Below are 22,321 nucleotides of genomic sequence, written 5' to 3'. Positions count from 1 at the left end.
GCAGCGGCTGCTGCTTGGCACCCAGCTCTGAAGGCCGAGCGGAGAGCAGCGGCTGCTGCTTGGCACCCAGCTCTGAAGGCAGCACCGCGCCAGTAGCAGCACAGAAGTAAGTGAGGGTGTCAAGTAAGGGTGTCAATGTGAAAAGTGATATTCATCAGAGAAGAATCTGAGCCCAGGTTGTCTCCATGTGTGGGAATGGGGGGTAGGGGAGAAGGTGACCCTGAGCCTGCCCGGTGGGGCTCCAGGTGTCCCCTTTATCTCCACCTCCTGGGTGTGCACGGCCCTCCTGCATGAGCCCCAGCCCAGCCACCTGGGGCTGACAGAGAGCTCTAACCCCCCACCCCCCACACACACATGCTCACACCTCGTGCTTCCCTTGACACATTCCCGTGCCTTCCTTGAGACACCTGCCCCATAGTTTGAGAACTGCCGAGTTAGATGGATTTTTCATGAGCAGATACCTTTTCCCTTCTCTTCTGCTTTGTGTGCGTGACTGATACAGTCACTTTCAGACACTGTAAGTGCTCGCTTTGGTGGTTAACTTAACACATGAACATTTTTGTGACTTTGCGCAAAAGTTTCTCAGTCTGCTTCTAAGATTCATATCCTTGTGAAGCTGTGTTTTCATGGAAAAATACAGTTAGTATTTTACCACTTCGCTAGCCAATCAAATACTGACCACACAAAGAAAAAAGCTAGTTGAAAAAGCAGTGTGTGGTATTTTCCCAAAACAAGCCAAAGAGGTTTTTGTGGGGGAGGCTAGCCACTTTAAAATGGCTAAGTTAAACAACAGAGTTAGTGATAACTTTCTGTAGCTCCCTAGAGTGGAATTTTAGAGAAGGAAGGGGATTAAATTAATGCTAAATGCATCTTGTTTGATGTGGTCATTTAATTTCAAAGTTAATTTTTTATTGAAGAATGAGTGAAATACAATTGATGCCCAACTCAAAGGACAGAGAGATTTGGAAGCTAACTATTCATTTTGTATTCACACATTTTATGGCAGTTTGTCTTGTGTTTAGTACGTTTCTAATTCTAGCACAGTAATATATTTTCATTTTCTAAACAAATACATTTAAAAATCACAAGTGCCTGTGAAATATATGAAAATAAGACTTCCAGTACATATGTATCAAAACCATAATTTCTCAAGCAGAAAGAATGGGTTTATTGGCTATGGGGGGAAATCTCCTTTTATGACTTTTACCTCTTCTTCCATGGCTTGTTCTCCATGGCAAGAGCTCATCTGTTTCCTGTCCCCCTACTTTTGTTCATGCTAACCATCAGCACTGGGGCAGAAACAAAAAAGTAGATTACTTTTTTATACAATTAGTTATGATTATTAATAGGCCACTTTGTAATGAAAAAAGTGAAGAAAATCACACTTACTTGCTTATTGAAGAAAATGACTATCACAAATTTACATACTCTTTTGCTTGTTTAAGTGTGCCTTGCTCAAAGTAACGAAATACCTGCTCCTGGATTATACTGAATGGAGGGGAACTCCTATGTTTGGGGGACACTTTAGCTAATGTCTGTGGCAACCATTTTAGCGCACGCTGAGTTCTTCCTGCTTGAGTATCCATTTTTATTCTGAAACAGTTTTTGATGAGGATTTCAAAAAGTACTTTTTTGTTTCTGTCTGAGTTTCGTAAGCATACATTTTAAAAATTTATCATTATTATTATTAGCATTAGATTATTGCTATATTCTGCATACTGCAACTAACACATTGGAAAGGATTGCTTAGAATCAAAATGGGCTTACAATAAGAACAGAAGACTGGCCATACTGAGTCAGACCAATGGTCCATCAAGTTTTGGTATCCTGTCTTGCGACAGTGGCCAATGCCAAATGCTTTGGAGGGAATGAGCAGAACAGGCAATTATCGACTGATCTGTCCCCTGTTGTCCAGTCCCAACTTCTGGCATTCAGAGGCTTAGAGACACCTAGAGCATGGGGTTGCATCTTTGACTGTCTTGCTTAGTAGCCATTGATGGACTTACCCTAGATGAACTGATCCAATCCTTTTCTGAACCCAGTTGTACTTTCGGCTTTCACAACATCCCCTGTTAATGAGTTCCACAGGTTCACTGTGCATTGTGTAAAGGAGAACTTCCCTTATATTTGTTTTTCTTCTGCTGCCTATTAATTTTGTTGGATTCTTGTTTTACATGAAGGAGAAATAAAATATCCCTATTCATTTTCTGCACACACCATTCATGATTTTATAGACATCTATCATATCCCCTCTTAACCATCTATTTTCTAACATGAACCGTTCCAGTGTTTTTAATCTCTCCCCATATAGAAGCTATTCCATATTCCTAATCATGTTTGTTCCCTTCTGTGTAAGTTTTCCAATTCTAATATATATTTTTTGAGATGGGGCAACCAGTTCTGTACACAGTATTAAGGTGTGGTGTACCATGGATAAAGTGGCATTATGATACGTTCTGTCTCATTATCTATCTCTTTCATAACAGCTCCTAACATTGTTTGCTTTTTTGATGAGTGCTGCTGCACATTGAGCAGATGTTTTCAGAGAACTATCCATTATGACTGCAAGATGTCTTGAGTGGTAACAGCTAATTTAGACCCCATCATTTTATATGTATAGTTGGGCTTAAGTTTTCCAAAGCACATTACTTTGCATTTATCAACATTGAATTTCATCTGCCATTTTGTTGCCATGTCACCTAGTTTAGTCAGATCCCTTTATAACTCTTTGCAGTCATCCTTGGACTTAACTATCTTGAGTAATTTTGTGTCGTCTGCAGATTTTCCTACCTCACTGTTCACCCTCTTTCCAGATCATTTATGAATACATTGAACAGCACATGTCGCAGAACAGATACTTGGGGAAACCTGCTTTTTACCTCTCTCCATTGTGAAAACTCACCATTTATTCCTGCCCTTTGTTTCCTGTCTTTTAACCAGTTACTGAGGCATGAGAGAACCTTTCCTCTTATCCCATGATTGCTTAGTTGGCTGAAGAGCCTTTGGTGTGGAACCTTGTCAAAGACTTTCTGAAAGTACAAGTACACTATATCAACTGGATACACTCTTGTCCACATACTTGTTGACACCTGCAGAGAATTCTAATAGCTGTGTTGACTCTTCCCCAACATATTGTGTTCATCTACGTGTCTGATGATTCTGTTCTGTACTATAGATTCAACCAAATGCCTGGTACTGAAGTTAGATTTACTGGCCAGAATTGCCTCTGACGCCTTTTTAAAAATTAGCGTTATATTCGCTATCCTCGAGTCATCTGATACTGAGGCTGATTTAAGCAATAAGGTTACATGTCACAGTTAGTGGTTCTACAATTTCATATTTGCATTCCTTCAGAACTCTTGGGTAAACACTATCTGGTCCTAGTGACTTATTACTGTTCAATATAGGACAGTTCCTCAGATTTGTCACCTAAAATGAATGGATAAGATGTTGGAATCGCCCTTATGTTCTCCGCAGTGAAGATTGATGCAAAGAATTCATTTAGCTTCTCTGCAACATCCTTGTCTTCTTTGAGTGCTCCTTTAGCACTTTGATTATCCAGTGGCTCCACTGGTTATTTGCAAAAAGAAAAGGAGTACTTATGGCACCTTAGAGACTAACAAATTTATTTGAACATAAGCTTTCGTGAGCTACAGCTCACTTCATCATTCAGTGGAAAATCCGATGAAGCTCATGAAAGCTTATGCTCAAATAAATTTGTTAGTCTCTAAGGTGCCACAAGTACTCCTTTTCTTTTTGGGAATACAGACTAACATGGCTGCTACTCTGAAACCCGTCATTATGCAAGGCACTGAATTTAGCCGTATGGAGTGGAAATCTATCAACTTCATGAAAAATCTCATACAGATACAGACAGACATCATCTTCCTTTCCAAATGAAAACAGATGGACATCATACCAAAAGGACTGAAGGTAAAAAAATCCATTACAATCTACATACCACACAGACTATGCTGACAGCTTGTGCCACACGCTCTCAAAGAAAAAAAAGTATTTTCCACTGAATGCATCCGATGAAGTGAGCTGTAGCTCACGAAAGCTTATGCTCAAATAAATTGGTTAGTCTCTAATGTGCCACAAGTACTCCTTTTCTTTTTGCGAATACAGACTAACACGGCTGCTACTCTGAAAACTGGTTATTTGGCGAGCTTACTGCTAATGATGTCCTTAATTTTTGTTGTTGTTAGTTTGTATGTCTTTTGCTAGTTGATCTTCAAATTCTTTTTTGGTCTGCCTAATTATATTTTTACACTTGACTTGACAGAGTTTGTGTTCCTTTCTATTTTCCTCAGTAGGATTTGACATCCAATTTTTAAAGGATGCCTTTTTGCCTCTGTCTATTTTACTCTGTTTAGCCATGGTGGCATTTTTTATCATCTTTTTTTTTTTTTTTAATTTGGGGTATACATTTAGTTTGAGCTTCTGTTATGGTGTTTTTAAATAGTTTCCATGCAGCTTACCCTCATTTCACTCTTGTGACTGTTCCTTTTAATTTCCATTTAACCAGCTTTCTCATTTTTATGTAGATATCCTTTTTGAAGTTATATGCTACTCTGGTGGGTTTCTTTTGGTATTTTCTGTCCCTACAAGGCAGTTAAATTTCAGTATGAGTGTGTCTCATCTTCTTGGGGGTTTTTTTTCTCTCTACTTTCCTCCAAATGTAGACCAAATTACAGTGAAAACATGTTTTGTAAAATATTATTCTCATTTCCTTTCTGGTCAAGGAATGCTCATTACCATAAGTAATGTTATTTAAAGGGGTTTCCTAATGATACAAGCATATTCTTTAGAAGCTATGAATATGAGAAATATACAGGGTGGTATTTAAAGCAGTGTCTGACAAAAGGGCACAGATCAGTTAAAAGAGAACAAGCATAGCTTTTTAAAAAGTGAATGTAAGGTGTAAATATAATTTGTCTGTACAGTATATGTTGACATTTGTATTATGTATATTTTTTCGAGTTTAGCCACCTACAATATGGTTAGCATCTTATTCTTCAGTATAAATTTTCTTTTGCTTTTGTACTTTTACCTTCATATGAGAAGTTTTTCTTTGTTCAGGAAAACAGCGTTACATTGTAGGTTAAAGATCCATGTCTGCAGTTCTTGCTTTCCAAAGTGTATATACTCTGTGAGATATTAAATAATCTGTAACAGAATACACGTTGTGTCTGCTTCAGTGAACCACTATCTTACATTATGACCAGTTTGCTTATATGGGTGGTGATGGTCAGGGGAGAGAACTCCTGAAAACCTTAGGAGAACTATAAATTATTTAATCTAGTGTAGTTTCAGTAGTTCTTATGTTGGTGAAGTTGTAACTTCTGTTGCATTTAATTACTTGATCAGTTGCTTTAAATTAGGGATGAATTCTGTAAAATTACACTTAAGTTGCTTTATAAATGTAGCTACTGAATGAGGGTGGTTCTTAGACATGGGCACCTCTAAACAAATATATTTGAAAACTAGAAAATGTCCCCACCCTGATCCTGTAGGGCGTGTGGGTCTGACTAGATGGAGACGTTTGCGGGATCAGAGCAGTGTGTGTTCATGTGTATTTTTCCTAGTTGAAATGGTTTTGCTCACTTTAAGTTTTGTGTCAGCCAGATCTTGAAGAGGAGAGAGGTAATAACCTCATACTGATTGCTACTGTGTAAGGAAGGGCTTGATCCAAAGCTGCTTGAAGTCAATGAAAGTATTTCTACGGCCTTTAACAGGCCTTTGGATCAGACCCTATATGTGTTGCTTTACAGTGTGCATGGGCAAACAACATGCTCAGTCAAGGCTTTCCCCAGCATTTCTGGCTTCCATATATATTGAACAAATATTAGTTTAATTTATTTATAGTGTAGGGTAAATCTTTTGCTTCTACAGAATATTTGAATAATACTAAAGATATGACTTCGTATTAGCTCTAGGAATTAGTAATGAGTTATGGAGCTTTCACTTTTGGTTTGTTTCCAGTTGTGGTCAAAAGTTGTTAGTATCTGTTGGCTGTTCGGTCGACTGTGTGAAATGAATCGGTGATTTTAGTACCATTTGCAGCGGTCAGGTGTCCACATTGTAGAAATTGCCATCAGACTTGGAACTAAGTGACACCCTTGTTACTAGTCTTGATAAAGAGACCTAAACAAAAATCTGCATGTGCATGATGGCTGGACTCCTCTTATTGCTACTGGTGGCCTCCCTTCTTCAGTTGAGGTACGTTGGCTGGGAAGTGTGAGGAAATGTTTGTCTGAATTTAATCAATTAATTTTCCTTTTTTTAAAACAGTGTACTTTGCCAAGTCATCTTTCTCATGGCAATCCATTTAGCAAAAAGAAAAGGAGTACTTGTGGCACCTTAGAGACTAACAAATTTATTTGAGCATAAGCTTTCGTGAGCTACAGCTCACTTCATCGATTGCATTCAGTGGAAAATACAGTGGGGAGATTTATATACATAGAGAACATGAAACAATGAGTGTTACCATACACACTGTAACCAGAGTGATCACTTAAGGTGAGCTATTCCCAGCAGGAGAACCGGGGGAGGGGAACACCTTTTGTAGAGATAATCAAGGTGGGCCATTTCCAGCAGTTGACAAGAATGTCTGAGGAACAGTGGGTGGGAGGGAATAAACATGGGGAAATAGTTTTACTTTGTGTAATGACCCATCCACTCCCAGTCTCTATTCAAGCCTAAGTTAATTGTATCCAGGTTACAAATTAATTCCAATTCAGCAGTCTCTCGTTGGAGTCTGTTTCTGAAGTTTTTTTTGTTGAAGTATTGCGCTTTTAGATCTGTAATAGAGTGACCAGAGAGATTGAAGTGTTCTCCAACTGGTTTTTGAATATTATAATTCTTGACGTCTGATTTGTGTCCATTTATTCTTTTACGTAGAGACTGTCCAGTTTGACCAATGTACATGGCAGAGGGGCATTACTGGCACATGATGGCATATATCACATTGGTGGATGCGCAGGTGAACGAGCCTCTGATAGTGTGACTGATGTTATTAGGCCCTGTGATGGTGTCCCCTGTATAGATATGTGGCACAGTTGGCAATGGGCTTTGTTGCAAGGTTAGGTTCCTGGGTTAGTGGTTCTGTTGTGTTGTGTGTGTTTGCTGGTGAGTATTTGCTTCAGAATGGGGGCTGTCTGTAAGGAAGGACTGGCCTGTCTCCCAAGATCTGTGAGAGTGATGGGTCGTCCTTCAGGATAGGTTGTAGATCCTTGATGTTGCGTTGGAGAGGTTTTAGTTGGGGGCTGAAGGTGACGGCTAGTGGCGTTCTGTTACTTTCTTTGTTGGGCCTGTCCTGGAGTAGGTGGCTTCTGGGTACTCTTCTGGCTCTGTCAATCTGTTTCTTCACTTCAGCAGGTGGGTATTGTAGTTGTAAGAATGCTTGATAGAGATCTTGTAGGTGTTTGTCTCTGTCTGAGGGGTTGGAGCAAATGCGGTTGTATTGCAGAGCTTGGCTGTAGACGATGGATCGTGTGGTGTGGTCAGGGTGAAAGCTGGAGGCATGTAGGTAGGAATAGCGGTCAGTAGGTTTCCGGTATAGGGTGGTGTTTATGTGACCATCGCTTATTAGCACCGTAGTGTCCAGGAAGTGGATCTCTTGTGTGGACTGGTCCAGGCTGAGGTTGATGGTGGGATGGAAATTGTTGAAATCATGGTGGAATTCCTCAAGGGCTTCTTTTCCATGGGTTCAGATGATGAAGATGCACTTTTCCACTGAATGCATCTGATGAAGTGAGCTGTAGTTCACGGAAGCTTATGCTCAAATAAATTTATTAGTCTCTAAGGTGCCACAAGTCCTCCTTTTCTTTTTGCGAATACAGACTAACACGGCTGCTACTCTGAAACCTGTCCTCTAGCAAAGATGATTAAAATTAAACAGAGGCTACAACTTTAAGGTTTTTTAAAAGGTTTTAATTTATTTAAACATATTTTTCATTGTGCTCAGTAATCTTAAAAAAAACTTGTTTGTATTGACTTTTGTCCTTTTCTCTGTGGCAAAAACTGTTTTATGGAGGGTGATTGAACATAGTAGTCAGATTTCTTTCTTATCTGCTTACAGGGGGTTAATGTAGTTAACGCCTGCTGCAGAGCGAGCAGAGGGAACTCAAAACACAAGATACTTTTTGAGGGGAGAAAGGGGAAGCTTGCCCTGATAAATGGAAGTTTGTGTGCATATTAGGAGGAAGATATCACACAGTGTTTAAGAACTTGTGTACTTCTGAATCATAACAGTTTTAGAAAAAGAACAAATTTTGCATCCTAAACTTCTTGACAATATCTTTTAAATTATCAAAAAGTCTTAACACCTTTTTATATTGGAAGACTAACCAATTATTCTCTTTCTTTCTTGTTTTGCATGTGGTTGCTTCGTGCCTCCCTATCTCCTTTATAGGAAGTAAGTATCTTTTTAAAAACACTTTATAATTTTGAAAGTATTTTCTAAAAGTTCTTGTTTTGTGTGTGTGTGTGTGAGTAAATTGGTTTTCTTTTGATAACAGAAAATACCCACCTTAAAGACACATATTACTACAGATGAAAGTACTCAGGAATGTTTTTCATAATAGCAAAATAGTTTTCCGCACAGTATAAAATATATGCTTCTAAAGGCTGAAATTTCACATATGCTGATTCATAGTGACAAACGTTTTTTCAGTATATAGGTTTAAAACATGTGGCTGTTTTCGAGCCACAAATATCAAGGCATGGTGTGCAACTTGGTCAAAATTGAACTGATTCCAATAAGAATTTGACCCAAAGTTTTTTGAGTATCTTCTGTTTGATATGCAAGGAATAAAATAGGGGCAGGGGAAGTCACAAAATGCCTAGGAAAGACCCAGTAAAAGGGGAAAACAACCGTGTAGCTTTTAAAGATATTCTTGGGCATCTGCAGCCTTGACTCTCTCTACCACATACAAGACAGAGTGGTAGCTTGTGAAAAGAGGAGTGTGGCCTTCAAGAAGGAGGGAAGGTTGGAGTGCTCATTATATGTTGCATACATCCCTAGCAAAGTAGGGAAATATTTAGACTCAGTTCCACTCAGCCGACACCACACTGCATGATTGGATCTTTAGTCATTGGGTTTTCAGGATGCAGCCCAGTGCTTTCTGATGATGTATGTGGCAAGTGTCTCCTGAGGATAATACAGTTCAACTTTAACACCAGGAGTATTGGTCTGATCTCTACTTCCCCTTCTTCGTGTTCTATAGGAGGGGAGCTAATATAGGGATTGTTGAAGTTGGCACATCGGATACATGTACTTACTGCTCAGTAGCTGACATGGATTCCTTTGTACTCAGAAAGTGGCTACTATTGTCCATTTACTAATTGGCCAGTATTTGAAGATTAAGATACCTGCTGCGAGAACAGTAGTGGCCATAGGGGGAGAGTTCTATATTTTGAGTTCATTTATCTTGTATTATTTTAATTGCCAATGATGAGATATCTAAACACAAGTGTTGTGACCAAAATCTCTCTAGATGGACCAGCAGTAGAAATTAGAAGAAAGATGCAAAATGCAAACTTGAGTATTATATAGACACACACAACTCTATTTTGTTATTCCATGCGAAGAATTCAGCTGCCTTTGCAGTTAGCATCTTCCTATCAGCATCCTGCTGAAATAGTCTTCATTTCTGACAGTTTCACTAAATCGAAGCTCCAAGCATCTGACATAATTATCAGTAGCTTCAAGTTATATATGTTATCATCTAAAAAATGTAACTTGAGAAAAATGGTCTTGCATTACTAAGTTAAATGCCATATGTCACGGTATATGAACCAGTAATTCAATAAGAACATTTCTAGAGAAAGGCGTGCATCTTATTTGAAGTCTGTGTTCACTGATCATCAAACAGTAACAAGACATTTTAATGTATTCTACTTTAGCTGTACTTGTAATTTATTCACATTCCTAGACTGGTCACATAGTATTATATCAGCTCAAAATGTAGGATTCTTTTTATTTGCAGGAAAAATAATTTTTTTAAAGAACAAATCCTTCAAAAATGTTCTGTTTGTATGTTTTAAAATTTACCATTTAATATCTGACATGAAGAGCTATAGCAGCAGGTTTAGCTGTAGTATTGGTTTTTAATGGAGAAGCAGTATGTACACTGTCTGAGAGTCAATACAGAGTAAATATTGTGGTAATATGGCACTTTAGGTGACCTTTAATAAATTATATTCTACAGCTGTTCTGCTATGAGGACACCTTATAACTAACTACCTATGAGCTTTTACTGGAACAACAAATAAATGATCTTATAATCCATCTTGTCAGAAAGTTAATTTACATACATTATGGACAAATTCTGCTTTGAGATGCAACCATTGAACTCATTAGGAACAGTGTCCACATCAGAGGACAGAATTTAGCTCCTACCAATAAAATCTACCAGAAACAGTTTTGAATAGGGACCAGTATAATTAAAAAAAATTATAATGGACTCCTGAACCATAATTCCTGCAAACTTTTTGATTGTCTAACTGAAGCACATTAGTTTCTGATGGACTTTAAGTTCCAGGCCCAGTATTTTGCTGGGTGTAGCCTCAATCCTGCAAACACACATGCATAACTTTATGCATATGAGTAGTTACACTTAAGTTAATGGGACTGTTTATGTGGCTAAAGTTAAGCATGTGTGTTTGCAAGATTGGAGTCTATGTGAAGAAACACAGTTGGAAGTTTAGTCTCTAATCATAAGTATAACAATGTGTATGGGGAGATAGATATGATGACAGTACACCTATAAACCCTGTAGTTAATTTTAGTTGTTCCATTAATATGAAACAGGATAAGTTTGTGAGCACTCCCTGCACCTTCACTATCCCCCAAATTAACTTTTCAGAATAATATGAATTTAGCCAGATCAAAAATGCTTGCTTTGTTTTTCTGTTGCATGTAAAATCTGGCCCTGTGTATACATCACCTAAAGATATTTGTACAAATTAAACTCTGTGTGAAGGTATTGATTTTATTTGACCATTTTTAAAAGGTACTTCAAAGTGCATTCCAATATGATATTGCATATAATTACTGTGCCACTAAAAGTATAAAATATGTGTGTGTATGTTTTTATAGTAACTTACGTTGGGCATTTTAGAAAAATGCTGTCCTAAGTAACTTTAACTCCTGTAAGTTTAAGTATGTTCTTCCTGAGCTCTTTATTATTATTCTTTTGTTGCCTTTCATCCTATAGGATGCAGCTGCCCTTGAACTTGGTACTGTTTTGATCATTCATGTGCAGCAGCCACATTGTCTGTAACATTTTGAAAATGAGGCTTCATGGTGTTGTTTGTGAAGTAATTTCACATAAATATTTGGACTTTGGTTCTTTAGAACATGAAGCTGATTGCTCTATGAAGAAAAGCATAATTATAATTCACAGACTTTTTGCCTGAAGCCTCGGGGACAGATGCATATGATTAAGTTTGAAACTGCCCTGTTATTGTAATGTAGATGTTTTCAAGGTTGGGAGAATTTAAAAAAAAAAAAAGAAAAAGGCAAGCATGAGTTTAAAAAAAAGACAGAGGGAATAGTTTTACAAGAGGCACTCGATCTTGGACTGCTTTATTTTTGCACAATTTTATTTTTCAGTGGAACCTCTCCATTAGCTTGTCTGAATGCAATGCTTCATACTAACACTCGTGTAGGTGATGGAACGTTCTTCAAAATCCCTGGGAAGTCGGGACTCTATGCTCTCAAAGTAAGTTGAATTTTTGCATATGGAAAGTACATAAAGTGGATTAATAGTGCCATGTATGTCTCAATAGATATAAAGGAAAACAAATTAGATTCTGTGGGGAGTAGATGAGCTGAAAGTCTTTTTCTAACTGTTTTCAGATGTCTTATAATGAAAGTAAGCACTGAATGTTTTATCTCAGAAAGAGTATACGTGTTCTTGAATTTGGCGTATGGTAAGAAAACCCTGCTGTAGCTAAAATACAGCTTTTTCAGAGTTGTTAACAGAAAGGCCTTTGTTTTATAAGCAGTGAGTTCAGGAGGATCACTGACTTTCTCATGAAGTAATTGTGTTAATATTTCATTTTTTGAACAGTGGAAGACTTTTGCGAGTTCAGTGTAAACAGCTTTTAAGTTACAGCTTATTTTAAATCAGGAATATACTTACAGTGCTAAAATCCTGAGTGGTTTGATACTAAGAGATGGTGATAGTTGTAGTTGTGAGTTTTTTCTTGTGTTTGTGTTTTTCTGTTTTTTGCTGGTTGGGAAAAAAAAAAATTTTTTTTCCTGATACCCATGATCAAACGATAGTGACTTCATACTGGAGAAAAGGGTGAAGTAGGAGCAAGAAAACAATAATGTGAAATTACAAGTTCTGCAGACTAGATTTAATCTATTTAAATTTGGGGGAAAATTCTTTGATATTTGTGATAGAAAAATAATTTTGCACAGTTTAGAAACAATAAAAGCAGTATGGATAATGCTGCTCCTTAGAACTAAAAATGCACTATTTTTTGATTAACGTTGAATGGATTTCAGAATAATCGTTTTCTCATTTGCTAACGGAATAATGTTCAGTTTGGTCTTGTTTTAAATCTGAAGATATCCCTGGCTCGAAACCAGGTATTTGCAATCATTCCCATGGCTTTTGAGTTCCAGGTTGCTGCAGCTATTTGAATTCAGGAAACAGGCACAGGGAAAAGAGAAACATTAAAGGATTTGTGTTTCTCTTGCAGCCCTTAGGACGTTCAGTTAGATGACTGGAATTTTTAAGTGCCAAACAAGTCTGTTCAAACACAAAAAGTGAAAGGAAGTGCACTTTGATTTATAACTTTTTATATAAAAGTCTAAAATGTGACTTTTTACAGGATAACTTGAAAATCAAAAGCTAAAAGAATTATCTCGTAAAGATCATGTTTTTATTCTTGCCATAAATTAACTCTTATACAGGAAGCAGATCAGTTTTTGAAATGTAGACACCCATATGTGTTGCAACAGTTTTACCTTCGGGAAAACCTAACCGTAATATAAACATTTTTTGTGGCTGGCCTTACATTATTTTTCTTTTCTCTCCCCTCCTCCCTTTAAAAAAAACAAAACAAAAAACACTGCAGAAAGAAGAATCTACATGCCCAGCAGATGGAACATTGGATTTAGGATGTGAATCTGAGTTAGATGGCACTGAAATGGCTGAGACAAACAATAGTAATGGAGAAGAAAATGGAGGTAGGTATTCTTAATTTCACTTTACAGGAGCTACTATGGAAAGCATATATACCAATTAGGTTCATTATTCATGTTTTCAAAATAAACTATGGTTGTTTTTGCAACTAATTAAAACAATTTTGAGAAACAACTTCCCAATTTTGTTCTTATAGAGGGGTCAGGGGCACATGAGAAAAGTGGCCTTTTTGTTTTTGTTTTTAAAAGGCAGTTGTGTTATGGGGAAGCTATGAAGTATTTACAGTGTTCTGAGTAGACCTGTTTTTCATTTAGTATTTCCCCCCTTCTCCCTTTAGTATATCACTTGCCTTCTTAGGCCCCAATCCTGTAGAGTATAGGTAGATTCTGTCCTACACCTGTCTGGAGCCCCATTGACTTCAGTGGGATTTTGCATGGGCACAGGGTTCCTCCAACACAGTTCTTTGTGTAGGACCAAGATCTTAGATTTATAAACTCTTTGGGGCGGGGATCTTGTTTTTGTGCTGGTATGGTGCCTGGCACAATGAAGGTAGTGTGACCTAGATCTTAAATACTGATATGCTGAACAATGGTACTTTAAAATGCCACCCTTAGAAATATAACTTTTTACTTTTAGGAGGTAATAAATACATATAAAGAGAGAACCTAATCCCTCAAATTTTTATCATATATAAACCCCTAAACCAACTAAAGACAATTAGTGGTGAATGCTATAGCTCTTGAAGATTAACCAGTGAAGTGTTACTGTACATACTTTACAGTATATTGGAAGTTTTCATGGCTATATGCCACTGAAATTGCCCTTTTTGAGCATTTCTCTGTTCTGCCTTCCCTCTTGAACCCTGAACTACTAGTGGACTTGCAGCATACCCTTTTGGATCCTTCTGTGGGGTAGGGATACATACCCATTATTGGATTTACATAATCTTTGTGGGGTACTATTACTCAGGTAAATATAAGGAACAATAGAATGAGGAAGGATGTTCCAGTGTTTTGGGCACCAGCTTAGGATATGGGAGTCCTGGGTTCGTGTCCCTGCTCTGCCACAGAATTCCTGTGTGATCTTGTGCAAGTCACTTCGTCTCTTTGTGCCTCAGTTCTTCATCTGTAAAATGGGGATGATGATATTTATCTACCTCGCAGGGGTGTTGTGAGGATTAAATATATTAAAGATTGTGAGGTGCTCAGAAACCATGATTATGGGGCCATATATGTACTTAAGATAGACATTTGTGAATTGAATTATGAGATTGTGAATCTGGGTAGAGCTATAAAGGGCATGTACTCTTTGATGGCTTAACTTTTCGTTTCCTTGCTTTAGAGACTTTTATATTAGATATGTAATGTGTGCAGCCTTAACTGGTACACGGTGCAGGAAGGACTATTAAGAAGTATTTCAAGGGCAAATGAAATCATAGGAAAGTCATAAATCTGTTACTAAGTAGGTATGGAAAAATTGTCAATAATGATGCAAAGAAAGCAAAAGCATTGAATACATATTTCTGCTTTCTACTAGGAAAGAAGCTGGGTGAAGCTTAATGTCTATTTTGCTTCAGTCTTCACTAAAAAGGGTAATGGTGAGCAATACTCAACACAGTTAGTATTAACAACAAAGGGAAGAAATGCTAGCTGAAATAGGGAAAGAACAGGTTAAAGAATATTTAGGTAAGTTAGATGTATTGAAGTTGGCAGGTCTGATGAAGCTCATCATAGAGTGCTTAGGGGTCTAAGCCCTGGTCTACGCTACGAGTTTAGGTCGAATTTAGCAGCATTAGATCGCTTTAACCCTGCACCCACACAACGAAGCCATTTTTGTTGACTTAATGGGCCCTTAAAATCGATTTCTGTACTCCTTCCCGACGAGGGGATTATCGCTGAAATCGACATCGCTGGGTCAAATTTGGGTTAGTGTGAACGCAATTTGACGGTATTGGCCTCTGGGAGCTATCCCACAGTGCTCCACTGTGACCGCTCTGGACAGTACTGAACTCAGATGCACTGTCCAGGTAGACGGGAAAAGCCCCGCGAACTTTTGAATTTCATTTCCTGTTTGGCCAGTGTGGCAAGCTGATCAGCACAGGTGACCGTGCAGATCTCATCAGCAGAGGTGACTGTGGAGTCCCAGAATCGCAAAAGAGCTCCAGCATGGACCGATCGGGAGGTACTGGATCTGATCGCTGTATGGGGAGTTGAATCCGTGCTATCAGAACTCCGTTCCAAAAGATGAAATGCCAAAATATTTGAAAAAATCTCCAAGGGCATGAAGGACAGAGACTATCACAGGGACCCGCAGCAGTGCCGCATGAATCTTAAGGAGCTTAGGCAAGCCTGCCAAAAAGCCCAAGAGGCAAATGCCCGCTTGGGGTCAGAGCCCCAGACATGCTGCTTCTGTGATGAGCTGCACGCAATTCTAGGGGGTTACCCTACCACTGCCCCACCCCTGTACATAGACTCCTGCTAGGGGGGAGTCTCTCACAACAGGGATGAGGATTTTGGGGACGAGGAAGATAGTGCACACCAGGCAAGCAGAGAAACCGTTCTCCCTGACAGCCAGGAACTGTTTATCATCCTGAAGCCAATACCCTCCCAACCCGGGCTCTCGGACCTTGAAGGCAGAGAAGGCAGCTCTGGTGAGTGTACCTTTGTAAATCTAATACACAGTTTAAAAGCAAGCGTGTTTAATGCTTACTTTGCCCTGAAGACTTGGGGTGCATTCGCGGCCAGTACAGCTACTGGAAAGGTCTGTTAACGTGTCTGGGGATGGGGTGGAAATCCTCCAGGGACATCTCAATGAAGCTGTCCTGGAGGTACTTCCAAAGCCTTTGCAATAGGTTTCTGGGGAGCCTTATTGCGTCCTCCATGGTAGGACACTTTACCACGGCAGACCAGTAGCACGTAGTCTGGAATTATTGCATAAGAAAGCATGGCAGCCTGTGGTCCCGGTGTTTGCTGGCATTCAAGCAACATCCGTTCTTTATCTCTCTGTGGTATCCCCAGGAGAGTGATATCGTTCATGGTCACCTGGTTGAAAGAGGAGAATTTTATTTAGGGGACATTCAGAGGTGGCCGTTCCTGCTGGGCTGTTTGCCTGTGGCTGAAAAGAAACCATCCCTGCCGTTAGCTTCACCCCTCCCCCCACTGCCTGGCTATCATCCCAGAATATTGGGTGTGGGGGGGGGCGGGGAGGGGGTTAGTTGGGTTTGTGAAACACATTAACCCGAAAACGTCAGCCCCTCCTTTTAAATGGCCAATGTGTCTTTTTCAATTTTAATCTCCCTTTTTTTTCCTCCCACAGCTGCAAATGTTTCAACGCTGCGACTAGCATCTCCTTCCCAGAGGCTAGTGCAGATAAGAAGGCGAAAAAAACGCACTTGCGATGAAATGTTCTCTGAGCTCATGTAGTCCACCCAAACTGAAAGAGCCCAGCAGAATGCATGGAGGCAGACAATGGCAGAGTCCAGGAAAGCACAAAATGAACGCGAGGACAGATGGCTGGAGCAACAGGAGAGGTGGCAGCAGCATGATGAAAGGAGGCAGGATGCAATGCTGAGGCTACTGGAGGATCAAACTGATATGCTCTGGCGTATGGTTGAGGTGTAGGAAAGGCACAGACCGCCGCTGCAGCCCCTGTGTTATCAATCGCCCTCCTCCCTAAGTTCCATAGCCTTCTCACCCAGATACCCAAGAACACGGGGGGGCTCCAGGCACCCAACCACTCCACCTCAGAGGACTGCCCAAGCAACAAAGATGGCATTCAGTAAGTTTTGAAGTGCAGTGTGGCCTTGTCCTTCCCTCCTCCCCACCCCACCCGGTGCTTCCCTCCTCCCCCACCCCTCCCGGGCTACCTTGGCAGTTATCCCCCTATTTGTGTGATGAATTAATAAAGAATGCATGAATTTGAAACAACAACGACTTTATTGCTTCTGCAAGCGGTGATCGAAGGGCGGGAGGGGAAGGCAGTTGGCTTACAGGAAAGTAGAGTGAACCAAGGGGGCGGGTTTTCATGAAGGAGAAACAAACAGAACTGTCACACCGTAGCCTGGTCGGCCATGAAACTGATTTTCAAAGCTTCTGTGATGCACAGCATGCCCTGCTGTGCTCTTCTAACTGCCCTGGTATCTGGCTGCACGTAATCAGCGGCCAGGCGATTTGCCTCAACTTCCCACCCCGCCATAAATGTCTCCCCCTTCCTCTCTCAGAAATTGTGGCGCGCACAGCAAGCAGTAATAACAATGGGAATATTGGTTTAGCTGAGGTCTAACCGAGTCACTAAACTGCGCCAGCGCGCTTTTAAACGTCCAAATGCTCATTCTACCACCATTCTGCACTTGCTCCTGACTAGTGTCCAGGCTGCCTGTGTACAGCTTCATGAGCCATGGTCTTAAGGGGTAGGCTGGGTCCCCAAGGATAACTATAGGCATTTCAACATCCCCAACGGTTATTTTCTGGCCTGGAAAGTAAGTCCCTTGCTGCAGCTTTTGAAACAGACCAGAGTTCCTGAAGATGCGAGCGTCGTGTACCTTTCCCGGGCATCCCACGTTGATGTTGGTGATACGTCCCTTGTGATCCACCAGTGCCTGCAGCACCATTGAAAAGTACCCCTTTTGGTTTATATACTGGCTGCCTTGGTGATCCGGTCCCAAGATAGGGATATGCACTCAGTCTGTCGCCCCACCACAGTTAGGGAATTCCATTGCAGCAAAGCCATCCAGTATGACCTGCACATTTTCCAGAGTCACTACCCTTGATAGCAACAGCTCAGTGATTGCGTTAGCTACTTGGATCACAGCAGCTCCCACAGTAGATTTGCCCGCTCCAAATTGATTCCCGACTGACCAGTAGCTGTCTGGCTTTGCAAGCTTCCACAGGGCTATCACCGCTTGCTTGTGAACTGTGAGGGCTGCTCTCATCTTGGTATTCTTCCGCTTCAGGGCAGGAGAAAGCAACTCACAAAGTTCCATGAAAGTGCCCTTACGCATGCGAAAGTTTTGCAGCCAGTGGGAATCATCCCAGACCTGCAACACTATGCGGTCCCATCAGTCTGTGCTTGTTTCATGGGCCCAGAATTGGCGTTCCATGGCACGAGGCTGCCTCATTCCCACCAGGATGGCCAAATTGCTGGGGCCCGTGCTTTGAGAGAAATCTGTGTCCATGTCCTCATGACTCTCGTCACCACGCTGCCATCGCCTCCTTGACTGCTTTTACAGGTTCTGGTTCTGCATATACTGCACAGTAATGCGCGAGGTGTTTACAATGCTCATAACTGCCACGGTGATCTGAGCGGGCTCCATGCTTGCTGTGGTATGGTGTCTGTAGGAGAGCAGAGTGGCAGCAGAAGCAGTTGTTCAGTGACGATGGTTTGCAGACCTACTGCACCGTCTGCTGCCAGGACACAACAGCTGAGCAGGCTGCATGCTTGCCGTGTTATAGCGAGACAAGAGCAGCCGAGCAGAGTTGCAGTGGAAGTGGCCCTGTGAGACCACCAGGTGAGCAGGAGAGCAGAGAGTGGCAGCGGAAGCAGTGGCTAACGGCCTGCAAGGTGGATTCAGGAGAGAAGGAGAGCAGAGTTGCATCGGAAGCCCATGAGAGACAACATGGAGAAATTGGCTATCGAGACGAGCAGGAGAGCAGAGTGGCAGCGGAAGCAGTGGATGACGATGATGGTTAGCAGTTCTATTGCACCATCTGCTGAAAGCAGTATGGCATCCGCATGGAAAAAAGGCGCGAAACGATTGTCTGCCGTTGCTTTCACAGAGGGAGGGAGGGGCGACTGACGACATGTACCTAAAACCACCCGCGACAATGTTTTTGCCCCATCAGGCATTGGGAGCATAACCCAGAATTCCAATAGGCAGCGGAGACTGCGGGAACTGTGGGATAGCTACCCACAGTGCAATGCTCCGAAAGTCGACGCTAGCTTCAGTACTGTGGACGCACTCTGTCGACTTAGTGCACTTAGTGGGGACACACGCAATCGACCGTATAAAATCGCTTTCTAAAAATCGACTTCTATAAATTCAACCTACTTTCCCTGTGTAGACATACCCTAATTGAAGCAGTCTTGGAATTGTTAGCAATTATCTTTGAGAAGTCATGGAGGACAGGTGAAATCTGAGGAATAGAGGGGGGCAAATTTAATACCTGTCTTTTAAAAAGGGGAACAAAGAGGACCCAGGAAATTATAGATTAGACAGTCTAACTTCAATACCTGGAAAGATGCTGGAAGAAATGATTAAACAATCATTTTGTAAGCACATAGAGGATAAGAGGGTTATAAGGAATAGCCAGCATGGATTTGTCAAGAACAAATCATGCCAAACCAATCTAATTTCCTCCTTTGACAGGATTACTGGTCTAGTAGATGGGGCAAGCAGTAGGTGTGGGATATCTTGATTTTTAGTAAGGCTTTTGACATGGTCCCATATGACATTCTCAGAAGCCAACTAGGGAAATGTGGTCTAGGTGAAATTACTAAAAGGTAGGTGCACAACTGGTTGAAAAACCATACTCAGAATAGTCATCAGTGGTTTGCTGTCAAAGTGGGAGGACATACGTATTGACAAAGCTCTGGCTGGGATGATTTAATTGGGGATTGGTCCTGCTTTTGAGCAGGGGGTTGGACTAGATGACCTCCTGAGGTCCCTTCCAACCCTGATATTCTATGATTCTATGAGTCCCGTGGGGGTCTGGTACTATTCAGTATTTTCATTAATAGTGGAGTGGAGAGTGTGCTTATAAAATTTGCAGATGATAGTAAGATAAGGAGCTGCAAGCACTTTGGAGGACTGAATTAGAATTTAAAAGGACCTTGATAAATTAGAGAATTGGTCTGAACTCAGCAAGATGAAATTCAGTAAAGTCAAGTGGAAAGCACACGTAGGAAGGAAAAATCAAACGCACAACTACAAAAGGGGAATAACTGGCTAGACGGTAGTACTGGTAAAAAGGATCTAGGGCTTATAGTGGATCACAAATTGAATACGAATCAACAATGTGATGCAGTTGCAAAAAAAAAGGCTAATATCATTCTGTGGTGTATTACCAGGAGGGTTGTATGTAAGTCACGGGAGGTAATTGTCATGCTCTATTCAGGGGAGTAGCCTGATCTGGAGTACTTTGTCCCATTTTGGGCACTAGACTTTAGGAAAGATGTAGACTAATTGGAGAGAGTCCAGAGGAGAGCAATAAGTTTTAGAAAATCTGACCTATGAGGAAAAGTTTTTTAAAAAATTGGGCATGTTTAGACTTGAGGAAAGAAGGGCGGGGGGACTTGATAAGTCTTCAAATATGTTAAGGGCTGTATAAAGAGGACTGTGATCACAACTGTTCTCTTATGTCCACTGAAGGTAGGGCAAGAAGTAATGGGCTTAATCTGCAGCAACGGAGGTTTAGGTAAGATGTTGAGGGAAAAGCTTTTGAACGGTAAGGGAAGTTAAGCTCTGGAATAGAGGTTATGGAATCCCAGTTATTGGAAATTTTTTAACGGGTTGGAGAAACACCTGTCAGCGATGGTCTAGCTTTACTTGGTCCTGCCTCAATGCAGGAGGCTAGACTCGGTGATCTCATGAGTTCCCTTCCAGCCCTATATTTCTATGATTCTGTGTGTTCACAGTTTACAGTGATAATGAAATATTTTATATTCAAACATTTACTAGACAGGATGTTAAACAGCAACTGCTATGGATAAACACTTTAAATCTCCATGTCCTGATAACGTGTACCCAGGCATTTAAAAAAAAATTGGCCAAGGTGTTCTCTGAACTAATGTTGCTGATTTTTTTTAAACAAATCTTGGAATACAGGGGAAATTCCAGAGGACTGGAAAAAATGAATGTTTTGCCAATATTTGAAAAGGGTAAATAGGATGAGCCTGGTAATTATGATCTGGTTAGTATGACATTTCTGTGCAAAATGATGGGAAGGCTAATATGGGTTGCAGTCGGTAAAGAATAAAAGATTGTAGCATAACTAATTCTGTCAATATAATTTTATAAAAAATAGGTTTTATCAGACTAACTTGATATCACTTTTTGATGAGAAGACAAGTTAGGTTTAGAAAGTGCTGACCTAAGACATAAGGCATTTGACTTAGTACACACAACATTCTGCTTAAAAAATGAGCAGTGCAGAAGAAAAGTTCAGAAGAGAGCTACGTGAATGACTTACGATTTGGAGACGTCTTACAGTGAGACACTTAGGAAGCTCAATCTAGTTATTTTATCAAAGAGAAAATTAAGAGGTGATGTATCATAGCTGATAAATACCTATATGGCGAGAAGATTTCTGGTAAAAGAGAGCCCTTTTTAATCTATTAGGCAAAGGCTTTCCAAGGTTCAGTGGCTGAAAGCTGAAGCTACATGAAATCTGGTTAGAATTAAGGCACATATTTTGAACAGGGTAAGTAACCATTGGAACAGTTTACCAGGCTATGTGGTGGATTTTCCATCATTTGAAGTCTCTAAGATCTGGTGTCCCTTTTTTTTTTTTTTTCCCCAGTCTCTAACTCAACCGTAATATGTGGGCCTTATTGCATAAAATTCTTTGGCCTGTGTTATACAGGAAGTAACACTGGAAGAACATAATTTCTTTTGCCTTAAAATCTACAAATCTGTGAAACTATATAATGCTGGGTATTGTCCATATACTATATTTCTTTCTTTTCTCAGCGGCTCCATATTATTTATTTATTATATGTATTTCAATCATGCCTAGGAGCCCCAGAACCCCATTGTGGACCAGAACCCCAGAACAGTGCCAGGAACTGTACAAACATAGAACAATAAGATGGTTCCCTCCCCGATAGATGTTGAACATGTGAGAGGCCAGAATAGAAGCCTATGGGGCCTTGCTAAAAGTAAATGTGCAATTGGCCTATTTTACTTTGTGGGTTCTCCCTTAAAGAAAGGAATGGAGCCACTTGAGAGATTCCATAGACCTTTGCTGGGTTGTAAATGTGTCAGCATAACTTCATGGGCAGCATTGTCTGACAGTCTGAAAGAATTATCTTGTGTACCTGATCTTCATCCATTGCCAGAAGTCACCAGCTGACATGAGTATAATCTGTGTAATGTACTGAATAAGTGAGAAGATTTGAGAGTCCCAGATGCTGCCAGAATGGTTCCACCCATCATCCTT

General features: G+C 40.5%; 1 protein-coding gene across 3 annotated transcripts in view; it reads left to right on the top strand.

Moving 5' to 3' along the window:
- The window catches only part of ASXL3 (ASXL transcriptional regulator 3), a 157,650-nt gene that overhangs the window by 51,419 nt on the left and 83,910 nt on the right, over window positions 1-22,321 (top strand). The window contains exons 4-5 of one of the 3 annotated variants that reach the window (XM_048840570.2): window positions 11,621-11,729; window positions 13,099-13,210. In XM_048840570.2, the coding sequence (XP_048696527.2) occupies window positions 11,621-11,729; window positions 13,099-13,210 (221 nt within the window). Of the gene's footprint in view, window positions 1-11,620; window positions 11,730-13,098; window positions 13,211-16,929; window positions 16,944-22,321 lie in introns of those variants that run through there. The other 2 variants (XM_048840568.2, XM_048840569.2) reach the window with 2 other exon arrangements.

The sequence above is a fragment of the Caretta caretta genome, chromosome 2, assembly GCF_965140235.1.
Source record: "Caretta caretta isolate rCarCar2 chromosome 2, rCarCar1.hap1, whole genome shotgun sequence".
In the NCBI taxonomy this organism is placed as follows: domain Eukaryota; kingdom Metazoa; phylum Chordata; order Testudines; family Cheloniidae; genus Caretta; species Caretta caretta.
This window is presented reverse-complemented; position numbering and strand designations above follow the sequence as displayed.